Genomic DNA, 26,254 nt, shown 5'->3' with positions numbered 1-26,254 from the left:
TGTTTCTTTAAACATTTCCCACTGATCATCAGTCGTTTTACCCATTAACAGATTTGCCCAGTTTACTGTGGACAGTCTCCGTCTCATCCCATTGAAGTCGGCCTTACCCAAGTCTAGAATCTTAGCAGCTGACTCACTTTTTTCCCTTTCAAACACTACCTTGAACTCGATCATGTTATGATCGCTATTGGATAGATGTTCACGCACAGTTAAGCTGTTAACTAAATCTGGTTCATTACTCATTACTAAATCTAATATGGCTTGCCCCCTTGTTGCCTCTGGGACATACTGCTGTAGAAAACTATCCCGGACACACTCAAGAAATTCACTACCTTTCTGACAGTTGCTAGTCTGCTTTTCCCAATCTATGTGAAGGTTAAAGTCCCCCATTAGGACCACTATGCCTTTGTTACACGCTTGTCTAATCTCTGCATTTATACAATCTAGCACTTCAGAGCTAACGGTGCGGGGATCAAGAAGAGAAGCCATTGTTGAGATTCTGTGGCTATTACTGGATAGGTAAGAGTGGAACCATGCAAGAACTGTGTCGGACGACAGAGGAGAGGTGTGAAGATGGATGGTATGGTCAATCGTGTCAAAGGCTGCAGACAGGTCGAGAAGAAGGGACAGTGCACCGGCAGAGGATGTCATGTGACTTTGATTAGGGCCATTTCAGTGCTGTGGCACAAACCTGATTGGAGAGATTCAAACATGGAATTACGGGAAAGATGGGCACAGATTTGGGAGGCAACAACATGTTCAAGACATTTGGAGAGGAAAGGCAGGAGATGGGTGGTAGCTTGCAAATACAGAGAGGTCAAGGGTGGGTTTTTTGAAGAGGGGGGAGATGACAGCAGTTTTGAAATGGAAAGGGACAAAACCCAAAGGAGGAGAAACCATTTACAATTACAGCTAGCATGGGGGCCAGGAAGGAAAGCTGGGTGGTCACCGGTTTACTGGGAATGGGGTCAAGGGAGCAGGAAGTGGATCTCATGGACAAGATGGGCTCAGAAGGCACAAGAGATAAAGACACAGGTTCAGGGCTAGGTGGGAAAGGGAGGATGAGGCAGCTGAACAAATGGTCTCAATCTTAGTAACAAAGATGTTCATGAACACCTTGCATTTGTTGTTGGAGGAGGTAGTGGAGAGGGGTTTAAGCAAATAGTTGGCAGTGGAGAAAAGATGCCAGGATTATCTTTGCATTCCAGGATGATAATGAAGCAGTGAGCAGTTTTGCCAGAGGAGAGCAAGGCCCGATAATGCTTGATGTGGTCCAGCCAGATCTGTCTATGGATGATTAAGCCAATTGTGCTCCAAATATGTTCAAGTCTGCACCCCATGTACTTGAGGAAGCCATAGAAGGGAAAAAGTAAGGGATTTTACCAGGGACAAGGGCGGAGGTGAGGGAGCGATTGAGCATAACAGCAGCTACAGATGTATCATGGCAAATGGAGAGCTAAAGTTGAGACAGTTGGGAGCTTGTACGTGCCCTGGGGGGAGTTTTTCCTGGGGTGGATGCAAAAGGAAGTGGATAGAAGTGCAGGCTGACTGGCCTGGATTCAAATGTAGGACTCAGGAGGTAATAAGGACAGCCTGACAAGAATCACTAAAGCCATTGCACCACTGGAGCTACAGTCTTAAAAATGACAAATGGTCAACTAGAAATGGAGTGTTTTACTCTTTAAAGATTGTTACCCTTTCTTCGGGATCTCGGTAATTTTACAGAACACAAGAGAAATTGCCTTTCTATTCCTCTAGGGGCAAATTCATGAGTTTTATACAAGAAGTTAACGTGCAATTCTTTGCACAGGTGGTATTTAACTTGATAGTAATTCAATTTCCATGATTTTCTGCACATTGGACTTGTTATTGGCAGCTTGCATATTTCCAGTGAAATGCCATTGAGACTTTCCTGGAGGCAAATATGAATCTTAGTTTTAGTGGTATCTCTTGCATTCCAAATCAGGTATAGCTCCTTCCTTTCTACCTCATCAATTTGCCTTGGTTCCATCAAGAGTACTGTACTCCCAAATGTAATAGTGAAATGTTCCCATTTCCCTACAAGCCATCTGTGAGCTCACTTAAAGAGTCTGCAATTACTGTAAAATTATGGCAATTGTGTGTTGTGGAATGATGCTCACTAAGGAGTGATGTTGAGCATAGAACTTGAGTTTGGGAATTCTCTCCCTTAACCTGTCTGCCTCTCTCTCCTCCTTTAAGACTCTCCTTAAAGCCTACCTCTTTGACCAAGCTTTTGGTCACCTGTCCTAATATCTTTATGTGGTTCGGTCAAATTTTGTTTGATAACGCTCCTGAGAAGTGCCTTGGGATGTTTTACTATATTAAAAGGCATTATATAAATGCAAGTTCTTGTTGTTTACAGCCAAACACAAGAGACTTCCATCCTACCAGTCTGGACTGGGTTTGAACCAAGGTCCCAGAAAGGAAAGAACGGTTTGTTGCCACTCTGTCTCCCGAGAGGATTCTAACAAGGCTCAGGTTAGAAACAAACCTCATGATACAGAGCCCCATACATTTAATTTTACACACAGTAGGGCAGGATTTGCAATTCCAGCAAAGTCCACAGTGACCAAGAACTGGGGTGAAAATCCAGCCAGAAGTCAAGAGAGCCCATTCACAGTGTTTTCCATGGTCGGCACATTTGTGCGATTATTCATAGCTCCATGTTCTTGTACAAAGAGGTAGCCTAATTGGAGGGCCAGAAAAATTGTACTTTAGTTGCCATATTCCTTTAAATTTCACCTAAAGGTAAGTATCCACATAGGGGGCAAAAATTCTTAATGCCTTTGGAAAAGCTCAAAAAGGTATTTCAACTTGTTGGCAGCTTTTGCCAAGGCTGAAAGGGGAGAGAGGAAAGAAATGACAGCAAAAATGAAGGGAAAAGAAATTTATGGTGGAGACATGAATCAGAGTCTACAGTCAAATGACAGAATAGCTCAGCACCTGACCCCATATTTGGTGGCTGATGAAGTGAAGGTTGTGCTGCCTGTGGTTAAAAAGGAAAGTGGCCTACTTGCCACTCACCCCATAGGACAGCATTGCAGCAAGACTGGAGGAAGGTGGAAACAGAGTTAAAGGTGCTGTACCAGCCCTACAGTGCACATTAGCTGCAGGTGCCCTTATAGCAAAAGATCCATTTCAGGATCAGAGCTCCCTATGGACTGTGAGCTTATGAAGCCAGTTGCCCATATTCATTGCCAAGTGCAGATGTGGTAGGTGACATAATGATGGAGGCGGGCAATAAACTTTGCTGGCTAGTGATGTCCCTGGCATGCCTTCTTTCATCCAGTATTGCTTAAAGTATGATTAGAGAGTTCTCAAAGAACACCCCTGCATTAAGGTTAGGCAGGGCTTCATGTAGTACAATTGTACTATCAGGTCTGTCATCACAGTTTTCCTTGGGAATCGGAGCCTCCACATACACTGGGCTATGTGTGCATCTGTCTGCAGATTCTGACGTGAGTGTACTAGTGGCTGGGCACTGCAGCCTGACATCTCTCCTCTGGTCCTCTTTTTCCTCCTCCGAAAAGCACAAGTAAAAGAGGGTTCTTATGGGCAGACCCATTGCATAACTATTGGAAAAGAATGCCAATTCTATAATTGCCATAAAGGCTCCTGACAATAGTCAGGAGTGACAATAGCAAAAAAACAATAATGTTTCATTATTGCTTAAAAATGCTCCCAATAACCTTCAGGCAAGAAAGAGAAAAACAAAAGAAGACTTGCATTTACGTAGCGTCTTTCATGTTTTCAGGATGTCCGAAAGCACTTTACGGCCCATTAAGTACTTTTTAAGAAGTGTAACCATTGTTGTGATGTAGGAAACGTGGCAGCCAATTTTTCGCAAAGCAGTGCCCCATAAACAGCAATGAGATAATGACTAGATAATGTTTTAGTGGTGCTGGTTGAGGAATAACTCCCCTGGTCGTCTTCGGAATAGTGCCATGGAATCTTATACGTCCACCTGAGGGGGCAGACAGGGCCTCAGTTTAACGTCTCATCAGAAATACGGCACCTCCGACAGTGCTGCACTGGATTGTCAGCCTAGATTATGTACTCAAGGCTCTGGGGTGGGACTTGAACCCACAACCTTCTGACTCAGGCAAAAGTGATACCACTGACACCTTAGATCTTCTTCCATATAGTGCGTAGCAACCCTTGGTGCCCACTATAAATGGGCAGAAACACAAATTAGTGATATGCAGTCAGGAAATTGCATAAAGTCTAAATATCATCAGGACTTCACCCACATATTAAAATTGAGCTCTCTCCTCTATCAGATGGCAGTTTCCTGCATCAAAGCCACAAATGGAAATATACGTTTGACATGCTAGAAGGGCAGAACCAGATCTCCACCACTTTTTTCTTCATATTTTGCAGGTCTTGGAAGTGGACAGTGATACTGTGTAGTCATGTCAAAAACAATGGTTATTGTCATGTAATTATCTTTTAAAAAGTGAAGAAAATAAGATAGGTACTATGGGTGGACTATTAACTGACTTTTAAAATGACAAAACATGCAATGTTGATGGATTACTAATCACAGGTTGTTCTGAACATCTTAGACTTGACCATGTACAACAATGCTCATCTGTCACCGACATGATTTTCAAGGACTTTTTTTTCCCCTGATGTGGAGACTATCTTCTCAAAGCATTTTGTTTGTTTTGGTCTCCCTGAATCGGTAGCCAGAGGTCATGCAGACAACTTGCTCCTGGGGTAGACTACCATGTCCAGTCTGACAGCAACAACTGAAAAGGTACACCTCCCTGCCGCCACCCCCCCAAACTCAAAACATTATCTAAAATTCTACCAGTTCATTTAAATTTTCAGAAGTAAAAGTGTACATTTAATTAGAAATGATGTTTTTCAAAGCCATTATATATTTCAAAACATAAAATGCCTAAGTCTGTGCTTCAGTTAATGCATTTAAGAATGTAGTGCAATTTATTGCCAAAAAAGGCTGTGGCAAACCAGATTAAAATGAAGGTCACTGCAGATCACTGTGGATACTAGATGGCAAAACGTGATGGAAATGGAAATCAACATATCCCGAAACAAGAGCAAGGAGTTAATGAAAGTCTTAACTCACCACTGACTGTGTAGTTCTTGTGGACGAGGTATTCGCTGGAGTTATAGTGATGCTACTGGTCATTTTGTTTGGCGAGGTTTTAGGTGGAGTACAGTTGCGAGGAGATCGTAGAACAGTTCCTGTTGTTACTTCCTTGTTCTCGGAATTAAGAGAGAGAGGCCGAACAGTTATCATAGGATTGGCACCCTCGGCGTAGCTGTTGCCCGGCCTTTTGAACTGACTGCCCAGATGGATGTGAATTTTGTTATCTTCGGTCGTTATGATGTTTGCATTTGGACTATATTTTCGCATCGGCGATGGCACCATTTGTTTCTCAGGAGTAACTTTGAAGACCGCCCGTCCCATAGTTAGTTCCTGTGATTCTGGACATACTGAACACTCAGGGGCTGCTGATGTGGAGACAGTCATAATCTGAATTGGGGAGGCAGATCTATCCGGGGAGACAGATCTATCCAGGAAGGCAGCCTTGCCTCTCTCTGAAGGGGATTTTGCCCTGGAGAATGTAGTTATTGTAACAGGAGACGCTGCACGGTCTGGGGAGAAGGAACTTTCTGAGACTTTGCCTTTTGGTGACGCCACAGTGGGTGTGGGGATGATGGTGATGCGTGGTTTCTGGTGGCCCAGGGTGGGGATGACTGTGGTGCTAGAGAAGAAGTCTTCAGCAGATGGGCTGGTGATTTCCAGAGTAGCCGTGCTATTCCCGTGGTCAGGAGTTACCCGAATGTGCAGTGGTTGTCCTTGTTTCTGTGACAGTACCACCTCCCCAGGACGGCCAGGACTACCGTTGGTCTGGGCAATTTTCTCAGGACCATTATGTTGCCCATTTTCCTTCTTCTTCATCCAGGGGATCCAGGATCTCCTCATATTTAACTCATTTGCAGCTGGTGGATATCGCTCTAACACAGAGGGTCGTTCCAAGGGCTTCTTAAGCCCCCCTTGCCTTAGGTTGCTCATCAGATGGTTTTCTTCTTGTACAGATTTTCGTATAAACACAGCGGGATTGTCTTCCTCCCCCATCTCATTGGTTGGACCATCGGTCTGTACAGCAGTTGATGTCACCGGAACATCGATCATTCTTCTGCCGTTCATGCTTGGTCTCAGTGCCCGACTATACCGTTTAGAAAGCTCCAGCTCCTTGGCCAAGCTCACAACCTCCTGCCCCATGTCTTTGTTTTTGTTTTCTTCTTGTCGAAATCTTTTCTGCAGAACTGAATAATCGGTCTGCAACTGGGAAAGCTGGTCCTCCTTGTTCATCAATTCATGAATTTTCTCTTTCAGGGCCTGAACTTCAGCTACCAGGTCTCGCGTTCTGGCCTCTTCAAGTCTCAACCGATTACGAGCCTCAGCCTCTTGGCTCATGGTTTCACCTTTTTCGATTGCCTTGTTTTTGGTAATCTGGTTTTTGATTTCTTCCAACTGTTGGGTTAGGAGGTTTGCCTTATCTTGTTCAGTCTTAAATTTCTGCTCAAGCTGATCGTACTCATCCTCAGTCTTCATCAGGTCACCTTCAACCACCTCTAACTGCTTCAATCGAGATTTTAATCGCTCTATTTCCAGCGTTAGCTCTTTAATTTTATTCTCTAGCCGAGTGTCTTCTGAAAGTCTGTCCAGTTCTTTCTTTGCTCTGTTTCGCAGTGTATCACTTTCAGTCTCTTCTACACGGTCAAGCCTCTTCTTCAACAAGCCAACTCTAAAGTTCAAATCATTTGACTTTTGCTCTTCACTTTTAAGTTTCATCTTCAGTTCATCCCTTTCGTTGAGCAGGGTGGATACCTTTTCCTCCATCTCCGATTTCAATTTGAGGAGCTTCTTACTCTCATTTATCAGTTTCTCTGTTACCTCTGTCGTTTTGTTTTGTTCCAGCTTCAACTTGTTATTAAGGTCGTTAACTTTTTGTTCTTCCTGATTTAACTTTTCTGCCACACCTCTCCTCTCATCTACCAACATAACGGTAAACGACTTCAGCTTCGTCAAGTCATCTTTTAAGATGAATTCACTTTTTCCCAGTCTAGCTTCTGATGACTCTAGTTCTTTCATTCGGGCTTTCACTACTTCTAACTCGTTGATCAAGTCTTTGGTCAGATTCTTTTCTTTATTTAAATTAGCATGCAGTTGGGAACATTCAGATTTGCTTTTGTTAAAAGCACCTTCCAATTTTTCTAGATCGACCATTCTCTTCTGCAGTTTTTCCACTTCCAGTTTCAAGTCCCTACTGTGGAGCTCTTCCTGTTGCAATTTTTTCTTCAGTTCTCTGCCCTGATCCTCTGCCTTGGTTATCTCCTCATCTTTACCCTCCATCTCCAGTACCCGCTTACGCAGGTTTTCCACCTCAGCCATTAGGCTGGAGTTGCCACACTCCCCGCGGCTGATTTTATCCCGCAGTTCCTGAAGTTCCTCCTCCGCTTTCTGCAGACTTTTGTTAGCTTCCTCTAGCTCTTCAAATCGTCGGGTCAGACCAGCCAACTTTTGCCGTAACTGGCGGTTCTGAGATTCCTGGGTGGCCAGTTTGGCCGTCATCTCGTCATGTTCTTGCAAAGACTTTGCAGATTTGTGTTCAAGTTCTGCCTCGAGCTGGATTGCTTTCTGCCCCTCCTCCTTGGCCCTCTCGTTGATATTTCGGAATTTCTCTTCCTCCTCCTGGAGTTTCTGCACAAGCTCCTGCACCTTCTGCGCTTGCTGGCCGAGCTGTTCGATATGAATCTGCCGTTCATCCACCAGCATCAGTGCAAATGATTTCAACTTCACCAGCTCCTCTCGCACTTTGCAGAGTCGTTTATTGTTCTCTTTTTCCTTTCGAGCCTGGTAGGATTTTTCCTGTTCAAGCAATTTCTTCAACCTAGGAAGAAAGGAAATAAAAATATCAGAAACTGAAATCTATCTTTGGAGCTCTCAAGTCAGCTCCTTGTAGTTGATTTTCTTTGTTTTTTAAAAAAAGATGGCTTTAGGAACAGTTTTGGATGGCTATTGCAACTGGAGAAGACAAGCAATGCAACAACTTTATTAGAGATGTTCCAATCAGAAGCTACTCCTGTTAGCAATTATACAATTGTCATGAAAGCTCTTAATTAAAAGTACAAATTAAAATACTACATCATAAAAATAAGCAGTCAACTGTGTAAGGACTTCTAAATTTATTATGGTTCATCACTAAGCTACTGTTCAGAAAGGGCCCCAGAGTAGCACTGAGTTACAATAGCTACCTTAGTTCTGTGGCTCAATCCCAGTTCAAATTGATCAGTTAAACCAATATTCTCTCTGCTGGCTGGAGCAAGCCTTTGGGCTTAATGGTAGCATTCCCAACTCCGAGTCAGAACGTGCAAGGTTTGCATCCCGCTCCAGACGGTCCCATCAAGTGGAAACCGGACTCCAGCTCTGAATTGACATCCAGCAGGCTACTCACGTCCGGTGGGTGTTGGAGGCCTCCCCCCTAATTGTATGGGTTGTGGGAACCCATAAAACCCTCCCGCTTTACAGGATTAACCATCTGGCTGGTGTAAGGATGGTTATGGAAGGAGCCTTCACGCGTAGCCTGTCAGACTGTTAATCAGCCCACGAATCCTCCTCCTCCTCTACTTCACATTATTCTCAAAAGGGAAGAGTGAGAAGATATGAAAACAGCAACCTGCTGGCTGCAAGGATCCTAACTGCGATTCGTTTAGGTAGCCTCAGTTCAGCTCCTAGCTCCTTTGCTTGTTTTCAAGGGGAGGGGATGAAAGAGAAGATAAAGAGGTTGTACGAGTTGGATTGCACTTGTGTTGCAGGGATTACATCCAAATGGATTGAAATATTCTGTGGAAGTTTGTCTAAATGCACAGAGTGAGTAATTTAAGGACTCTTAGCAAGTGGGGTGTTTTAATAATGCCCACCCTTCCCCTGAGCTGGTAGTTCTCTCCCAGTGATTGACATTTTTTTCAGAAATTCCCATGGCAGGTATTGAAATTGCATGCTCTGAAACCTGACTGTGGGCAGATTTTAGTTTCTAGCTATCGTGCTGGTCAGAGGTGTTTGAAAAAAACCCAGAAACTTAATACAAGGACCTAAGAAAAATAGATCAGAGAATTTTCTAAATGGCGAGAAGGTAGAAACTGTGGATGAGCAGAGATATTTAGGAGTCCAAGTACTAAAAAATTCACTAAAAGCTAGTGGGCAGGTACAAAAACTTTTTTTAAAGACTCTTGGAATATTGGCCTCTATCTCAAGAGGCCTGGAATACAATAGGGTAGAAGTTCTGTTGCAGCCCCAGGACATTGCTGCAGGAGTTCCTCAAGGCAGTGTCCTAGGCCCAACCATCGTCAGCTACTTCATCAATGACCTTCCCTCCTTCATAAGGTCAGAAATGGGGACGTTCGCTGATGATTGCACAGTGTTCAGTTTCATTCGCAACCCCTCAGATAAATGAAGCAGTCCGAGCCCGCATGCAGCAAGACCTGGACAACATCCAGGCTTGGGCTGATAAGTGGCAAGTAACATTCGCGCCAGAAAAGTGATAGGCAGTGACCATCTCCAACAAGAGTGTCTAACCACCTCCCCTTGACATTCAACGGCATTACCATCGCCAAATCCCCCACCAACAACGTCCTGGGGGTCAACATTGACCAGAAACTTAACAGGACCAGCCATATAAATACTGTGCCAACAAGAGCAGGCCAGAGGCTGGGTATTCTGCGGCGAGTGACTCACCTCCTGACTCCCCAAAGCCTTTCCACCATCTACAAGGCACAAGGCAGGAGTGTGATGGAATACTCTCCACTTGCCTGGATGAGTGCAGCTCCAACAACACTCAAGAAGCTTGACACCATCCAGGACAAAGCAGCCTGCTTGATTGGCACCCCATCCACCACCCTAAACATTCACTCCCTCCACCACCGGTGCACAGTGGCTGCAGTGTGTACCATCCACAGGATGCACTGTAGCAACTCGCCAAGGCTTCTTCGACAGCACCTCCCAAACCCGCAACCTCTACCGCCTAGAAGGACAAGAGCAGCAGGTACATGGGAACACCACCACCTGCACGTTCCCCTCCAAGTCACACACCATCCCGACTTGGAAATATAATCGCTGTTCCTTCATCGTCGATGGGTCAAAATCCTGGAACTCCCTTCCTATCAGCACTGTGGGAGAACCTTCACTACACGGACTGCAACGGTTCAAGGCGGCGGCTCACCACCACCTTCTCAAGGGCAATTAGGGATGGGCAATAAATGCCAGCCTCGCCAGCGACGCCCACATCCAATGAACGAATAAAAAAAAGTTGTACAGAGCTCTGGTTAGACCCCATCTGGAGCACAACATTCAGTTCTGGGCACTGCACCGCAGGAAGAATATATTGGCCTTGGAGGGGGTGCAGTGCAGATTCACCAAAATGATACCGGGGCTAAAAATGTTAAATTACGACATCAGGTTGCATAGACTAGGCTTATATTCCCTTGAATATAGAAGACTGAGGGGTGATCTAATTGAGGTGTTTAAGATGATTAAAGGATTTGATAGGGTGGATAGGGAGAAGCTATTTCCTCTGGCGGGGAGTCCAGAACTAGGGGGCATAACCTTAAAATTGGAGCTAGGCCGTTCACGGGTGATGTCAGAAAGCACTTCTTCACACAAAGGGTAGTGGAAATCTGGAACTCATCCCCCCCCCAAAAAAAAAGTTATTGAGATTAGGTCAACTGAAAATTTCAAAACTGAGATTGATAGATTTTAGTTAGGGAAGAGTATTAAGGGTTACAGAATTAAGGTAAGTAGATTTATTGAATGGCGAAACAGTCTCGAGGGGCTGAATGGCCTACTCCTGTTCTTATGTTTCTAAAAAAGTTGAAATTTCAGCCATTATCAGGTGAGGCCTGTAACAGAGATGTAACTCCCACCTCTGTCCTCCTCTGCAATTGGTTTATTGAGGAAAGCAGCAGTCAATGGTTGTTGGATTGCCTTCCTGTTACCACTTCTATGGTCGCATGCCATTGAAATTTATGCAACACAGATTAATATTACAGATAAAGATTTAAAGTACAAGAGTGACTAGACAAAAAAAAAACATTTTCACGTTTATGCACGTGGTGACTGCAAGAAATAGGAGGAAAATAGTTACAGTCCTCAAAGATGAGTAAATAGATTTGTTTTAAACAGTTCATTTCATGATCTGCATTCTTTCCCTACCCTGCAAAAGCACACACTGTCTGGACTTCATTAGATTGCTTGTCCCAAAATTCATGAAGACATTATTAAAAGTTTTGGAAGTTATACATCTCAAAGTCTCTACAAGAAATACTAACCTGACAGTCTGGTAAAAGTTAGAGTTTTAAATTTAAAAGCAGGCTAACTAATGTGAGTTAGCACTTCTAACAGTTTGCAATAGACTTCCTAGAGATCACCGGTCATTTAGTTGCATCCCTTCCCTCTCGTCAGATATCACAACTTCAACGCTTTCAGACAATTTGCTCCTTCATGAGTTACTGGCTTGGTTGCCGAGCACTTGTGCCATTGGGGAAACCATCATCCTGTTAATTCAGTTATGTCTTACGTCAGGAGCTAATATTTGTGTTGAAGTACAACAAATGGGAATACAACTGTTGAGTTCGTAACATCCAACTTTTTTTTTTAACATCTGTACAGGCAAAGTTAATATTTTATTAAAATGGATTAAAAAATCCAATATGTTTAGCTTTTTAAAAGAACAAATAATTTACCATAATGGGACCCCCTTGCAGTTTCTGGTGAAATCATGATCCCATCACCTCCAGCACTGTATTATACACTGTCTGGCAAACAGGTTCAAGTTGGAGCTAGGCATGAATTCACAACTGAACTTTGCTCATAGTACCCACATTCCTCATCATCTGTCTTTTTCCTCCAATTCCCTGGACCATGGTCATTAATGTGGGTGTGTGAGCTCATATCAGCATGAGAGGCCTAGGAAGGGCTAACTGCGAGGTGGCCTATGGAAACAGGCCTGAAAAGCCACTTTCTCTGCCTGGTCTCCACTCATCAGCTCCCCAAAGTGGTGTGGCCAAGATAAAGGACCTTACTAACACAGGAAAGAGGAAACCTGCATCCAACCAACATGATGTGCCATCCCATTCTGCCCACCATTCAAAAATGAGAGTTTGAAAAGTGTTAATCATCTTGAGCAACACTAATGTTCGAGTAGAATTAGTCTCTCAAAAAAAAACATTAAATGTGTTAAACTACTGACTTGTATCAAATATATTCTCCTGTAACCATAATTATTTTTTTTTTAAATGTACAATTCGCCATTACATAAACCAATGTATGATTTCTTTACCAAACTTCATTTTTGACCAATCCTTGACTTTAGTGCCTTGGCCCCTTCACAGTATATGTGCAATGGCCACAGCCATAAAGACTTACATAGATCACCTGTAGCCATTAGGTGGTGACAGGGAGCCTCTTGTTATCCTCTACACAAGACTCACTAAATTATCTCTTACACTGTAATCACCAAAATGTGAGCCAGTGTTGGATTACAGCCAGCGAAATTAGATGGGATTTTGTCAGAATCTAGCATTGCTGTTCTGACCTATCCATCAACTTATACCTTGCTGCATATGGCACTGTTTTTAATTAAGAGAATACAAGAGGAATGCAGCTAAACATAGAATAGTTCTTTCATTCATCCTTTGAGTTTTGCACTTACTTGGACTCTTACAAATATACTCTTCTAATCATAAAAAAATGATTTTGCTCAATACTCAACAGCTGAAAAACAGAACACGAGCAGTTTTTAAGGACACTTCTTTCGGGCACGTGTGTAGCCGCTCACAATTTATTCACAAAATCCTGACAATCTCTTACTTTTATCTTTGAAGTGAGCAGTAAGTAAATTCAGGCTAGGACTAAAGGCAGTTATTACCCTAACCAGATGAGACGTTAAACCGATTCTGCCCTCAGGTAGATGTAATCGACCCCATGGCACTATTTGAAGAGCAGGAGAGCTCTCCCCAGAGTCCTGGCCAATATTTATCCCTCAACCAGCAACATTAAAAACAGATTATCTGTTTGTGGGACCTTGCTGTGCACAAATTGGCTGCTGCGTTTCCTACATTACAACAGTGACAACACTTCAAAAGTACTTCATTGGCGGTAAAGAGCTTTGGGACGTCCTGAGGTCATTTGAGTAGGAGTAGGCCATTCAGTCCCTCAAGCCTGTTCCATCATTCAATTAGATCATGGCTGATCTGTATCTTAACTCCATCTACCCACCTTGACTCCGTAACCCTTAATACCCTTACCTAACAAAAATCTATCGATCTCAGTTTTGAAATTTTCAATTGACCTAGTCAACAGCTTTTTGCGGAAAAGTGTTCCAGATTTCCACTACCCTTTGTGTGAAGAAGTGCTTTCTGACATTACCCCTGAACGGCCTAGCTCTAATTTTAAGGTTATTCTCTTGTTCTGGATTCTCCCACCAGAGGAAATAGTTTCTCTCCATTTACCCTATCAACTCCTTTGATCATCTTAAACACCTCAATTAGATCACCCCTTAATCTTCTATATTCAAGGGAATGCAAGCCGAGTCTATGCAACCTGTCCTCATAATTTAACCCTTTTAGCCCCGGTATCATTCTGGTGAATCTGCGCTGCAACCCCTCAAAAGGCCAATAAATCCTTCCTAAGGTGTAGTGGCCAGAACTGAATGCTGTATTCAGATGGGGTCTAACTAGAGCTCTGTACAGCTCTATAAATGCAAGTCTTTCTTCTTCTGTTACCAAGGCAGAGGTCGATAGGAGCTGTAAATCTGTAGGGTAAAACGCGCTTTTAATTTAGTGATCAGTTTCTTGCAACCCCCATGAATGATATCTCAATGGGTCAAACTCTTAACTAATGACTCATTCGATGCTGATTCATAAAGTGAAGAGAGTCTGGCATACTGCCATCATGATGTATTGCTGCAGACTACATTTAAAAAGGGATTAATCCACAAGATTAACTTGAACCCATTTATTAAGAATTTCTGGTAGACCACAAAGACCTGGAGAGTATTTCTTTTGGTGCGATGTCTAGCTACCATTAGCTTGTGAATTTAGAGTACCGATTGTATTGCTACAGTCGGCCTACACATGGAAAACAAATTTTCCTAGAGACTGGACCCAGGAATTGATGCAGAGCCAGTTCTACACATCAGCAAACTTGCAGCATGATACAAAATAGCAACCCCACGAAAGGCTGGTTTTATGATGCCATCAGAACTTTGGACAGTGCCTGCTTTACATTAGAGAATGATGTCAATGGTAGGAAGCTGGTCATTTGTCATTGATCGCATTCGTTTAATGTAAACGTGCCTGAAGCAAACACTGGATGGATTCTGTCAGGAGTTAATTAGCCCAAATGGAGAGACATGAAGTTCCAATTTTACAGGTCTAGACACAGGGATGGGTGAAGATTGCTACAAACAAGAGAAATGGATAAACACACAGAAAGTGACCACTTCCAAAAAACACAAAAAGGTGTGAAACAACTCTTTTTTTAAAAAAACTTTCCCTAAAACACTTAAGAAGAATCAAGAGCAAATGGCTTATCTGCAATATGCCCTTCTTTCTATGGCAACTTTTACAATAAATGTTGATTCTACTACATAACACACACAAAACATACTGGGAATGCCAAATATTGTGAATTAGAATATATCCCAACAGTTATAGGATACAGTTGGAGCCAAGTGCTCATTCATCATTAAGTCAACCTTATGGTGTTGGGCACATCTCTTTGCGAAAGCCCATTACAAGGGGGACCTGAGTTAAGCAATTAGTGACAGGTAGCGCTGGTACACGGCTTGAAACAAGGTGGCTGGCATGTCACAAGCTGCGTTGCATAGATCCTTCCACCACACTATAGGTAGATGCTGGTCATACAGGCTGGCGAGGAAACTAGTAAAGGAAAGTTGCTGAGCATACTGTGTCTGTTCTCCTCCCTTATTGATGTAAACATACAAGTCAGCAACTCAGCAAGGACCTGACTATCACAATTGGCGGTGCTTCAGCCTTCGAATTTAGTCTGAGCAGAAAATAAAATCAATCAAATCAATGGTTGAGTCTGTAAATGTAGTGAACCATTCAAACCAGGAAGGAACCAGGTTCAATCACTAGTCTGTGCTGGGTTAGTTCATCGCATCTAGGGAGGCAACTGAGCAATAAAATTTGCCTCAGTGTCACTGGCTGGTGAAGGCAAAATAAAGTCCCCACTCTTGATCAATATCTGTTAATCCCAGCACTAACATCCTTCTCCTTGATGAGCAGAACATTCACAAAAGAAAAAAAGTGCTTCAAATCACTCGATTGGTATTTACAAGCCAGGGATCTCCATAAAATGAAGCCAAACAGCCCAGTGGTGGGAAGGAGGAAGAGGCTGCGCCATCATCCCCGGTCCTCATTCTGTAGTCCATTGTTAGACACCTTGGAACAACAGAGACCTCATTAGAAGCCGTACACCTACTAGGCTCCTCGTATTTCTAGGGTATCTATTGGCACGAGAACTTAAATTTGATTAGCAGCAGCAAAATGTAGATATTGGAAAAATCTTTATAAATTGTGTATGATGTGCTATTTTACAGTACAGTAATGTATGAATAAGGCATTACAATGCTACAAGTTACAACTGATTGTTCGGCATCCTTAAAAGTAGCAGTTTGAATGCCACTCTGGTAACATGGAGAGCTGGCTGATGATAATGTGATCAATCCCACATCACTGTTCTTTTGCACAGGGAGGATCATTCACCAATAGTGGCAATGGTCATATCTGGAAAACAATTTAACCTTGCTTGCTCCCTCTATTGCCTGTTCTCATTCCGCACCTTACTTTCAGACTTGTGATAATCCAACAATCTGATCTGGAGAACAAGGAATTAGCACTAATAATCCAATTGTTTCTTCTGTGCCAAATTGATTTGTTTCAAGGTCTCATTTGCAACAGTTCTCAGTCGTCATCATACTTTCTCCAACAGCCGGGGAAGATCTTCACAGGCCAGCGACTGCAAAAATCACTTTTGCTGGCTTGTACAGATGGACTTCCAGCAATGCCAAAAAAACATCTCAGCCTCTACTTCTGGTGGTAATTTTATATCTCTTTGCAAGGCACTGATTAAAAATCATCATCTCTTTTGGTGGATTTCAGAGCCTCCAGAGAGTGCACCACCTCCTCATTTTGCCACCAACTTGTATTTATATAACGTAGTACAACTTCCCAAGGGGCTTCACAGAAGCATAATCAGACAAATATTTGACACCGAGCCACATAAGGAGATATTAGAACAGGTGACCAAAAGCTTGGTCAAAGAGGTACATAGAATTACATAGAACATACAACACAGAAACAGGTCTTTCGACCCAACAGGTCTATGCCAGTGTTTATGCTCCACACGAGCCTCCTCCCTCCCTTTTTCATCTAACCCTATCAGCATAACCTTCTATCCCTTTCTCCCTCATGTATTTACCTAGCTTCCCCTTAAATACATCTATGCTAGTTGCCTCAACTCCTTGTGGTAGCGAGTTCCACATTCTAACCACTCTCAGGGTAAAGAAGTTTCTCCTGAATTCCCTTTTGGATTTATTAGTGACTATCTTATATTTATGGCCCCTAGTTTTGGTCTCCCCAGCAAGTGGAAACATCTTCCCTACGTCTACCCTACCAAACACTTCCATAATCTTAAAAACCTCTATCTTTTCTAGAGAAAAAAGCCCCAGCCTGATCAATCTTTCCTGATAGGTCTTCGTTGTTGGAGAAGGGAGAATAGCCTCATGTAATCTGTCACATTGACACCTCACAATGAGTTGATGTCCTTTGCTTCCTATATTTTGCTAAAACAGATTTGCGAAGTCAGTGACTCTTTAAAATGCCTAATTTTGTGATTTTCATATTTAAACAGCAAAATTTGTTTAAGTTTCCACAACACCGCGCAGGCAGAGCACAGCAAATGAGCAGACTAATTTGGAGGATTCACGCTTAGTGTTATACATGATAATGCACAGCACTCCGGATCCCAACACCAGAATTATTTAAAAAAGTGGTGCCACCTTTCCTGAAAATGTATATAATGATAAAAAGGATTTGTTGAAAAAAAGAGATGTAATTATGCAAACATTATTGAAAGGTTTTAACTTATACACCAGGGACTTGAGCACATAATCCTGGCTGACACTCCAGTGCAGTACTGACGGAGTGCTGCATCGTCAGAGGTGCTGTCTTTCGGGTGAGATGTTAAACCGAAGCCCCATCTACCCTCTCAGGTGGGCATAAAAGATCCCATGGCACTATTTCGAAGAAGGAGGGGAGTTCTCCAGGATGTCCTGGCCAATATTTATCCTTCAACCAGCATCATTAAAACAGATTGTGTGATCATTATCACATTGCTGTTTGTGAGATCTTGCGGAGTACGAATTGACTGCTGCATTTCCTACATTACAATAGTGACTACACTTCAAATGTACTTCATTGGCTGTAAAGCGTTTTGGGACGTCCCGAGTTCGTGAAAGGTGCTATATTAATGCAAGTCTTTCTTTACATGTCATGGCTTTGTAATAAAAGTGACACATTGCTCTTCTTCTGCCCCAAAGGAAAGGGTTTGCCCATTTTTGCATTGAAGTTGTAAACCTCTCAAGTGCCAATTAGGAGGGGCATTTTGGTTTAGAAATCACACTCAAACTGCAAGTTGTTTAAAGAGTTTGCAATTTGAATGACTCCACCTGATCATAAAAGCCTCTCTTGGAATTTGCTCAATGTTGATGGCTCCAAAACTGCAGGTACAGAGAACCTCTCAAACAAGCCACTATGTTGCAAGGGATATTGTACTTGCACCGTAGCCCCTTCATTTTAGCCGCGTGTTTTACTATTAGTGTACAACCAAGGCAAACTAAAGGCTGTTTTAGTAACGCAAGGAACCGAATCTACACTGCAGCCTTGAAAGTGAAATTATTAAACAGAAGCAAATTTACAGAAAACACACTTTTTTACTGGATTCCTTAAGAGTGCAATAAAAAGATCGTGAATGACATCCTTTTCTTGCTGAGCGGCATCCACTGTTCAAACCTGTCGTTATCATAACTAGAATCTATTAGTTGAGAACAACATGTCCCATCTGCTATTGTTTGTGCACATAACAGTCACTGTGTATCAAAAAAAATTAATTGTATGAAGTGCTTTGACATGTTTCGATATAAGACCCCACATAAATGCAAATACTATTCAGTAAGCAAGAAAACATTTCTAAAATGCACATATTGCAGTGCATCTGCATCAGCCCACTTCAGTGACTGAGTCAACCTGGCCATGAAGCATATTACCTTGCAGATTCATGTACTGTCACATGACATGAATCAGCAGGCCAGAATTTTTGAGAGAGTCAGCGTGTGAATGAAAGAATTTGGTAAACTGTTTTATTTGGGCATGGAGTGAGAAGAATTGTGCATTGCTCATCACAGTGACATTGCTCAAGTGTTTTACAAAACAGACAACATTAGTATATCGGCTGAGGTTTGTCATTTTGGTGCTTGCTAGCCTGAAATTTTCTGCGCAATGAATCATGAAGCGGAAACACCAGCATCACGTCAAAGAGAAAACAGTCCAGCAAGTGGACAGTGCAGGGTCATTACTCATCTCTACCCCCTCTTCCCCATCCTCCTCGTTATAGATTCCTCACGGTGCACATTTTGCAAGATTGAAGGGACAGGCTGAAGACCTGTTCACAGGATTCTAACATTGGGCCAGACACCTTCAAAAAAAGCCTGGCTAGCGGTCCTTCCCCGTGGGCCAGCCTCCTATGAGAGCAGCACATCGGAGATTGTGGCACAATACTGTTGTCACATTCCTACTTACCATACGTTTCTAACCAGAAATAAGACTTACTGAGGAAAGAAATAGAACGATTTTGTGACTAGCCACGGACCAAACTGCCTCAACAGTCCTAAACTATTTGCTTTTTGGACAGAAAGATAGCAATAGACAGAGTACAAACTTCTATTGCTTTAGTTGAAGTAGAGTGTGCTGGAAACCAAACAACACCATAATTATAATTTAATTGCCCATTAACCATATCTATCCATTGCTGATGATTCTGGGTGGAGAGAATGAGTCTGCTTGTCCTATCACCTCTTAATCCTGAAGATGATCAGAGATCTGGTCAAGCCACACCTTGGTCATTGCATCAGTCCTGGTTGCCAAGGCTCAAGCCAAACATACAAGCCTCAGAAGTGATGCTAAGAAGGGCCATGAACCTGAGCAATGAAGAAATAGTAGAAAAACTTAAGACTCCAGTTATGGGAAGAGATGGAAGAGAAATGACCTTATAGAGGCATACAAGTAGAATAGAAAAAGGACAAACCTGAGCACAATTTCAACTTAAACCATGACTGTAGTTATATCCCCTTGTCCTACAGACTAGTAAAAGCCAAGTTCAGGAAATGTTACGAAGCACTTATTCACACAGGGAGATTAATGCCTGGAATTGACTTCCAAATAAGGCAGTGGAGACAAAAACTCTGGAATCATTCAAGAGACAGTTGGATGCTGTGACTGAGGGGGGACAATAGGATTTTATGGGAGGATGAGCTATATGGATAGAATGGTCTCCCTCACCTGTACTTACTCTTGTGATCCATACTAGTGGTGGATGCAATAGATGCAAAACCTTATGTGCAGACCGTGACTCTTATCTGCTGGATATCAAGCTTAAAACAGAAAATCGTTACTTAATCTTTAAAGTATTAAGAAAACCCAGTTATTTCCTGTTGGTTTCTGCCAACTTTGATAACCTTGCTTCTCCCCAAGGGGAGCAGCCAACAGCTGCCAATCTAGAGAGCAGTTTTCCTGAGCAACAGCATAATCTCACCTCAGGACATGCCAATAGGGTCTGGGTGCATTGGGAGGAGGGTCCCAGAGTTTCATGAACACTGGAGAGGGAAGTTCTATAATATTGCATCTTGGAGATGGGCATCCTGGGATCTGAAAGGATTGGGGAGGAAGGTCTCAGGGTCTGGGAGCATGGACTAATTTTAGGATCAGGGAACAGTCTAGGGGTTTGGCAGCTCTCAGAGGAGTCCCCAGGGTCCAGCAAGTGAGAAGGGGGTTTTGTAGCATGGTGGGGGGGGGGGGGGGGGGGGCGGAGGGGAGGGAAAATTTGGCAGTATTAGGGGTTACTGGGATATGGCAATACCAAAGAGGGAACAGGTCTAAAAAACTGGGGACAAGAGGTGGGCACCAGAGAATGGGACCCAATGTTGCCCTTTTCAAATGCAAGCCTCAGAAGTGATGTAAAGAAGGGCCATGAGGCTGAACCTTGAGTAATGAGAAAATGTTACAAAAACTTAGGCTCTTCAGATATGGAAGGAGGTGACTTTAAGTAAGTGACATGCTTACAGGAAATGCATATACTGCACTCAAGACTTTCAATATCTATTTCTGTCTCTGTGGTTCTAACATCTGCCTGTTTAAATTGCAAAGCGAGATGTTGATCGGATGCAACCAAAAAAAACCTTTTAAAAATTTGTTAAGTACTGAAGTGCACGAAAAAGCCGGAGCGTTTAACACATTTTAAGCAGCGCCTTTGTAATTGACACCTTTGGTGATGACATAGGAACAGGAGTAGGCCATTCAGCCCCTCCAGCCTGTTCCACCATTCAATTAAATCATGGCTGATCTGTATTTTAACTCCATTTACCCACCTTGGTTCCGTAAACCTTAATACCCTTGCCTAACAAAAATCTACCAATCTCAGTTTTAAAATTTTCAATTGACCGAGTCTCAACAGCTTTTTGGGTGAAAAGAGTTCCAGATTTCCACTACCCCATGTGTGAAGAAGTGCTTTCTGTCATCACCCCTGAATGGCCTCTCTCTAATATTAAGGTTATGCCCCTTTGTTCTGGACTCCCCCACCAGAGGAAAGAGTTTATTTTCACCTACCCTATCAACTTAAACACCTCAATTAGATCACCCCTTAATGTTCTATACCCAAGGGAATACAAGCTTAGTCTATGCAACCTGTCCTCATAATTTAACCCTTTTAGCCCTGGTATCATTCTGGTGACTCTGCACTGCACCCCCTCCAAGGCCAATATATCTATCCTGAGGTGCAATGCCCAGAACTGAATGTTGTACTCCAGATGGGGTTTAACCAGAGCTCTGTACAGCTGTAACATAACTTCCACCCCTTTGAAGACCAGCCCTCGAGGTAAAGGTCAACACTCCATTAACCTTTTAAAATTATTTTTTGTACCTGACCACTAGTGGTTAGTGCCATTTGCCTGGTATGGGCAGCTGTCCAGGATAAGTGAGGATGGTGCATGTGGTGGGGACTATTATAGATAGCTGGAAAGAATGCAGTGGGCTGAGACATAGAGTAAGTTAATTAAGTACAGCACAGAGAGGAATTAAATGAAGTTAGGACCAGGGTAAATTCATTCAGCATAGTGTGGAGAATTAATTGAATCTGCTGAGAAACAGGCAAAACAGCCAATGCTTCAATGTTGGCATGGGTTTCAAAAGAGCTGGGGGGAGGGGGGGGGGGGGAGGGACGGGAAGAGAGGAGAAGAGCTCTCAAAATGAAGTTTAACAAATCAGCTAATGAGTAACCAAACAGAAAGTAAGCAACATTTCTGAGGGGAAATGTGAGGTTTGAAAAATGAAATAAAAACTTCCACATTCAATCCAACTGGGAGAAAAAGGCAATATGAAAGCGAAAGATGGGGCGGGAAGTGACACAACTTTCAGCAGAACCTGGGGGAAAAAAATTCAAAGAGCTCACAGAAGCAGAATTTAATCCAGGAAAAGCAGGTAGTACAACTTGAAATTTAGAAATTCATATTTATTTATATACTCATAAGTATGGAGGATATAACAAATTTAGCTGCAGAGGATGCTGTGGGGGCAGTTGAGGAGGCACACATTGGCATGACAGGGAGCTGTTATACCTCAGTGATGAGATTTATATTGAGATTCCTATTAGAGCACCACCTAGTGGTGTGACATGGAATTGTTGCAGGTATGTGTTGACATTTTAACATTGGAATTTCCATTAGATATGATCTGCACTATTGTAAACATTATCAAGAGTTTTAATAGAGATAAATATTTTCAATTCCTTTCATTTTCATCAGAATTAGGTCACTGTTAAACATCCTGCTCCTAATTTCAAAGACAGTACCGTATAGGCTCCAGACACTTTTCAAAGCATAGACCAGAAGTTCATTTTCAGAAGAAGACAAAAAGTCACTTTCATCACCACACCCCCACCCATACCCAACAGAATATCCCACCATAGTGCAGTTCTCTATCTAGAGGCCAAGCTAAAATCTCTTTGGAAAATGTGCCAGTACTGAATCAGCCATTGTGGCATTTTTGTCAAATGAAGACAGCCATTGATCAAATCGGCTCTTTGTAGGATTGCAGGTAGGCCCAGGACCAGTGTTGCTAGAGAATGGGAACATAGGAATTGCAGCTAAATATGAATACAAAACGACTCTGGGACTCAAGTCCATCCATTCAACAGGAGAAGCTAACAGGCTACCCCACTGGTTGCTAGCTAAATAATGCACTCTCATGCTTGGAGAACTTATTCCGAAGCTTTGAAGGCATTTAAAGAGTTAAATAATTGGTTGTTTACTGTCCCCAGGATAAACGACAGTGCTCCAAACCACAGCACACCCTGATATCATAGGATTCAGGCACACTGCAGTACAGTACTTCCAGTTTCTCTCCGTACATGCATGCTTACACCTCATATTTTGTGCTATGAAGCAACCTCACTGAATTTGAACAAAAGAATCTGAAACCTAGACATATTTCCTTTCTGGCCAGTACTTGGGAACCAAAACACCGTAAAAAGTCATTGGGCTGCCATTCCTCGGAAAGGAAAAAAAATTGCGCTTTTTGTTCCAAAAAGTTCTACTCTGTACATTCGCCTGTCTCCTTTAAGAGGGCCTTTCCTCCCCAGTAGTGATCCTCGAGCTTGGAGTAACAATTACTATATATTAATCACCTTGACAGCACAGGCGCTCCGAAGGGCAACGCGTCAGTGGACAATAGTCACAAAATAAATATTTACCTTTCAAACGCTGGCAGCTTTTTAATGGAGTGGAGATAGGCTCAATAAAAAAATCAGCTGTGCACTTCAGCATTAATCCCCATTATTTCATTGCTTATTCCTAATAGCCCATTAGATCGCAGTAGCAACTGTAATTATTCAACAGAACACAAGCTAGAGTTTGTGTGGGGTTTTTTTTTGGGGGGGGGGGGATCTAATAGAGACAAGACGATCAAGAATGAGCTGTGCATCGCTTCAAAAAAAGTGTTTGCTTTCTACATTTAGTCTGTTACTGGACACCGCATGATGCAAAAAACGAGCCCGAACATGCAAAAAAAGAATCTTTGCAAAGAGTTAACGGTGCAATCATTTCTGGAGCAACACAAATGAATATAAATAAATAAGATTTTAACTCACATTCAAAAGTTCAAGAGGTTATGCCAGGGGACAGCAAGGGAGATAATGGAAGAGCTGAGGACAGTGGTCTTGAGCTCACAGTGAAACACCCTGTCCTACATTCTGCTCAGATTTGGAGTTTTGATTGAAGTGTACAAGCATTCAGTGCAGAGGACGGGGAGCTGATTCACACTCGGGCTACATTGCAAACAAAACGCATTCGCCAATTCCTAGTACACTAGAATGTCGCATTTAATCACCACTTGCTCGGCAACTTAAGGTTTTTACAAAACTGTAGAAGATCTGTCCTTCAATTTCAAGTTCATCTTCGACAAGGATCTGAATTTTAAACCACTTTGCCATTTAAAATTCAAGGAATTTAGCCCTGGATGCTAAATTGGAATTCATTATACACGATTTACAGTGCCGAATCCAGAAAGAATCTGTTTGCTGCCTGAAGCTCCCGTGTTTTCAAGAACTTTTTCTAAAAAGTTAAAGAAGTGGTTGCTGCAATCAGCTCCAGTATCCACCGTATTTGCTGAACACAGCCCCATTCCAATCATAACAGCAAGCAATGCATTCTTATGAATTACCAGATTAGTGATGTTCACATACGAATTAAGAGCAGGAGTAGGCCATTCGGCCCCTCGAGCCTGCTCTGCCATTTGATAAGATCAGATCAGCCATGATTGCTACCTCAACCCTACTTTCCCATCTACCTACTATAACCTTTGACTCCCTTGTCAATCAGGAATCTATCTAACTCAGCCTTAAAAATATTCAATGACCCTGCCTCCACCGCTCTCTGGGGAAAGGAGTTCCATGGACTCACGACCTCAGAGAAAAAATTTCTCCTCATCTCAGTCTTAATGGGAGACCCCTTATTTTTAAACTGTGGCCCCTGGTTCTAGTCTCTCCCACAAGGGGAAACATCCCCTCGGCATCTACCCCTTCTAGTCCCCTCAGGATCTTATATGATTCAATAAGATCACCTTCCATTCTTCTAAACTCCAGTGTATAGAGGCCCAACTTGTCCAACCTTTCCTCATAAGATAACCCCCTCATCCCAGGAATCAGTCAAGTGAACTTTCTCTGAACCACCTCCAAAGCATTATGTCCTTTCTTAAATAAGGAGACCAGATGTGGTCTCACCAATGTCCTGTACAATGGTGGCAAAACATCTCTACTTTGATATTCCATTCCCCTTGCAATAAGTAACATTCCTAATCACTTGCTGTACCTGCATACTAACTTTTTGTGATTCATGAACTAGGACACCCAGATCTCTCTGTACCTCAGAGTTATGCAATCTCTCTCCATTTAAATAATATACTGCTTTTCTATTCCTCATGCCAAAGTGGACAAGTTCACATTTTCCCACATTATACTTCATCTGCCAAATTTTTGCCCACTCACTTAACCTATCTGGATCCTTTTGCAGACTCCTTCTGTCCTCTTCACAACTTACTTTCCTACCTACCTTTGTGTCATCAGCAAATTTAGCAACCATACGTTCGGTTCCTTCATCCAAGTCATTGATATAGATTGTAAATAGTTGAGGCCCAAGCACCGATCCCTGTGGCACTCCACTCGTTACATCTTGCCAACTTGAAAATGACCCATTTATGCCTACTTTCTGTTTCCTGTTAGCTAACCAATCCTTTCTCCATGCTAATATGTTACCCCCTACACCATGAGCTCTTATTTTGTGTAGTAGCCTTTGATGTGGCACCTTGTCATAAGCCTTCTGGAAATCCAAGTACACCACATCCACAGGATCCCCTTTATCCACATTGCTTGTTACTTCCTTGAAGAACTCTAATAAATTAGTCAAACACGATTTCCCTTTCACAAAGCTGTGTTAACTCTGCCTGATTGCATTGAGATTTTCTAAGTGCCCTGATATAACCTCCTTAATAATAGATTCTCGCATTTTCCCTACGACAGATGTTAAGCTAAGTGGCCTGTAGCTTCCTGCTTTCTGACTCCCTCCTTTCTTGAATAGAGGAGTTACATTTGCTATTTTCCAATCTGATGGGACCCTTCCAGAATCTAGGGAATTCTGGAAAATTAATACCAATGCATCTACTATCTCTGCAGCCACTTCTTTTAAGATCCTAGGATGAAGTCCGTCAGGACCTGGGGACACATTAAAAGCAGTGCAACCTCATCCCTTCAATGGAATGGACCTTTCTGAGCAAACTCTGTGCAAACAGAGATCAATAGGCAGCTAATCTGAGCATGCTCCACTTCTGCTCAGGAGTTGGGGTTTAACGTATAATCTCAATGTAAGACACCATCAGGCTCTTTGGGGGGGGGGGGGGCGGTGGGTTGTCCTTTCCTTCCTATATTGGGTGTCATAATAGGATGCAGCTTCAAGTAACCTTGGGGACACACAATATATAAAATTGACCCTAGTGGATGCTGAGCATTCAGGAGGTCCTGTAGAATTTGTCCCTGAATTGCCAAAAGGCCATCTTGTGCCTTTTATACATCATGTTTTGCATCAAATCTGTGGCAGCACAAAGATCACAGGCCTCTGACATCTGAGACATGGAGCCTCCAATGAACAACAGCCCAGGATTGAGGTCCAGTGCTGAAATATTGTTGTGGGCTCCAGTGTCACACCTGACATCGACTCAACGGCCCAGAATCCAAAAGGCTGTCCTGTACCGACTGCTGAGAGCCAAGAATTTGCTTGTCTACACCTCCCCCTAATTA

The 26,254-nt window shown here is 42.7% G+C and overlaps 1 protein-coding gene across 8 annotated transcripts in view; it reads right to left on the bottom strand.

The window, feature by feature from the left end:
- LOC137324650 (filamin-A-interacting protein 1-like) overlaps positions 1-26,254 on the bottom strand; it is a 266,872-nt gene that overhangs the window by 43,395 nt on the left and 197,223 nt on the right. For all 8 annotated transcript variants that reach the window (XR_010963696.1, XM_067989210.1, XM_067989212.1 and 5 more), the window contains exon 5: positions 5,114-7,949. Coding sequence is in view for 7 of the 8 variants with exons in the window: in XM_067989210.1 (XP_067845311.1) it covers positions 5,114-7,949 (2,836 nt within the window). In the remaining variant the exon portion in view is untranslated. The remainder of the gene's footprint in view (positions 1-5,113; positions 7,950-26,254) is intronic.

Source organism: Heptranchias perlo, chromosome 8 (genome assembly GCF_035084215.1).
Source record: "Heptranchias perlo isolate sHepPer1 chromosome 8, sHepPer1.hap1, whole genome shotgun sequence".
NCBI lineage: Eukaryota > Metazoa > Chordata > Chondrichthyes > Hexanchiformes > Hexanchidae > Heptranchias > Heptranchias perlo.
This window is presented reverse-complemented; position numbering and strand designations above follow the sequence as displayed.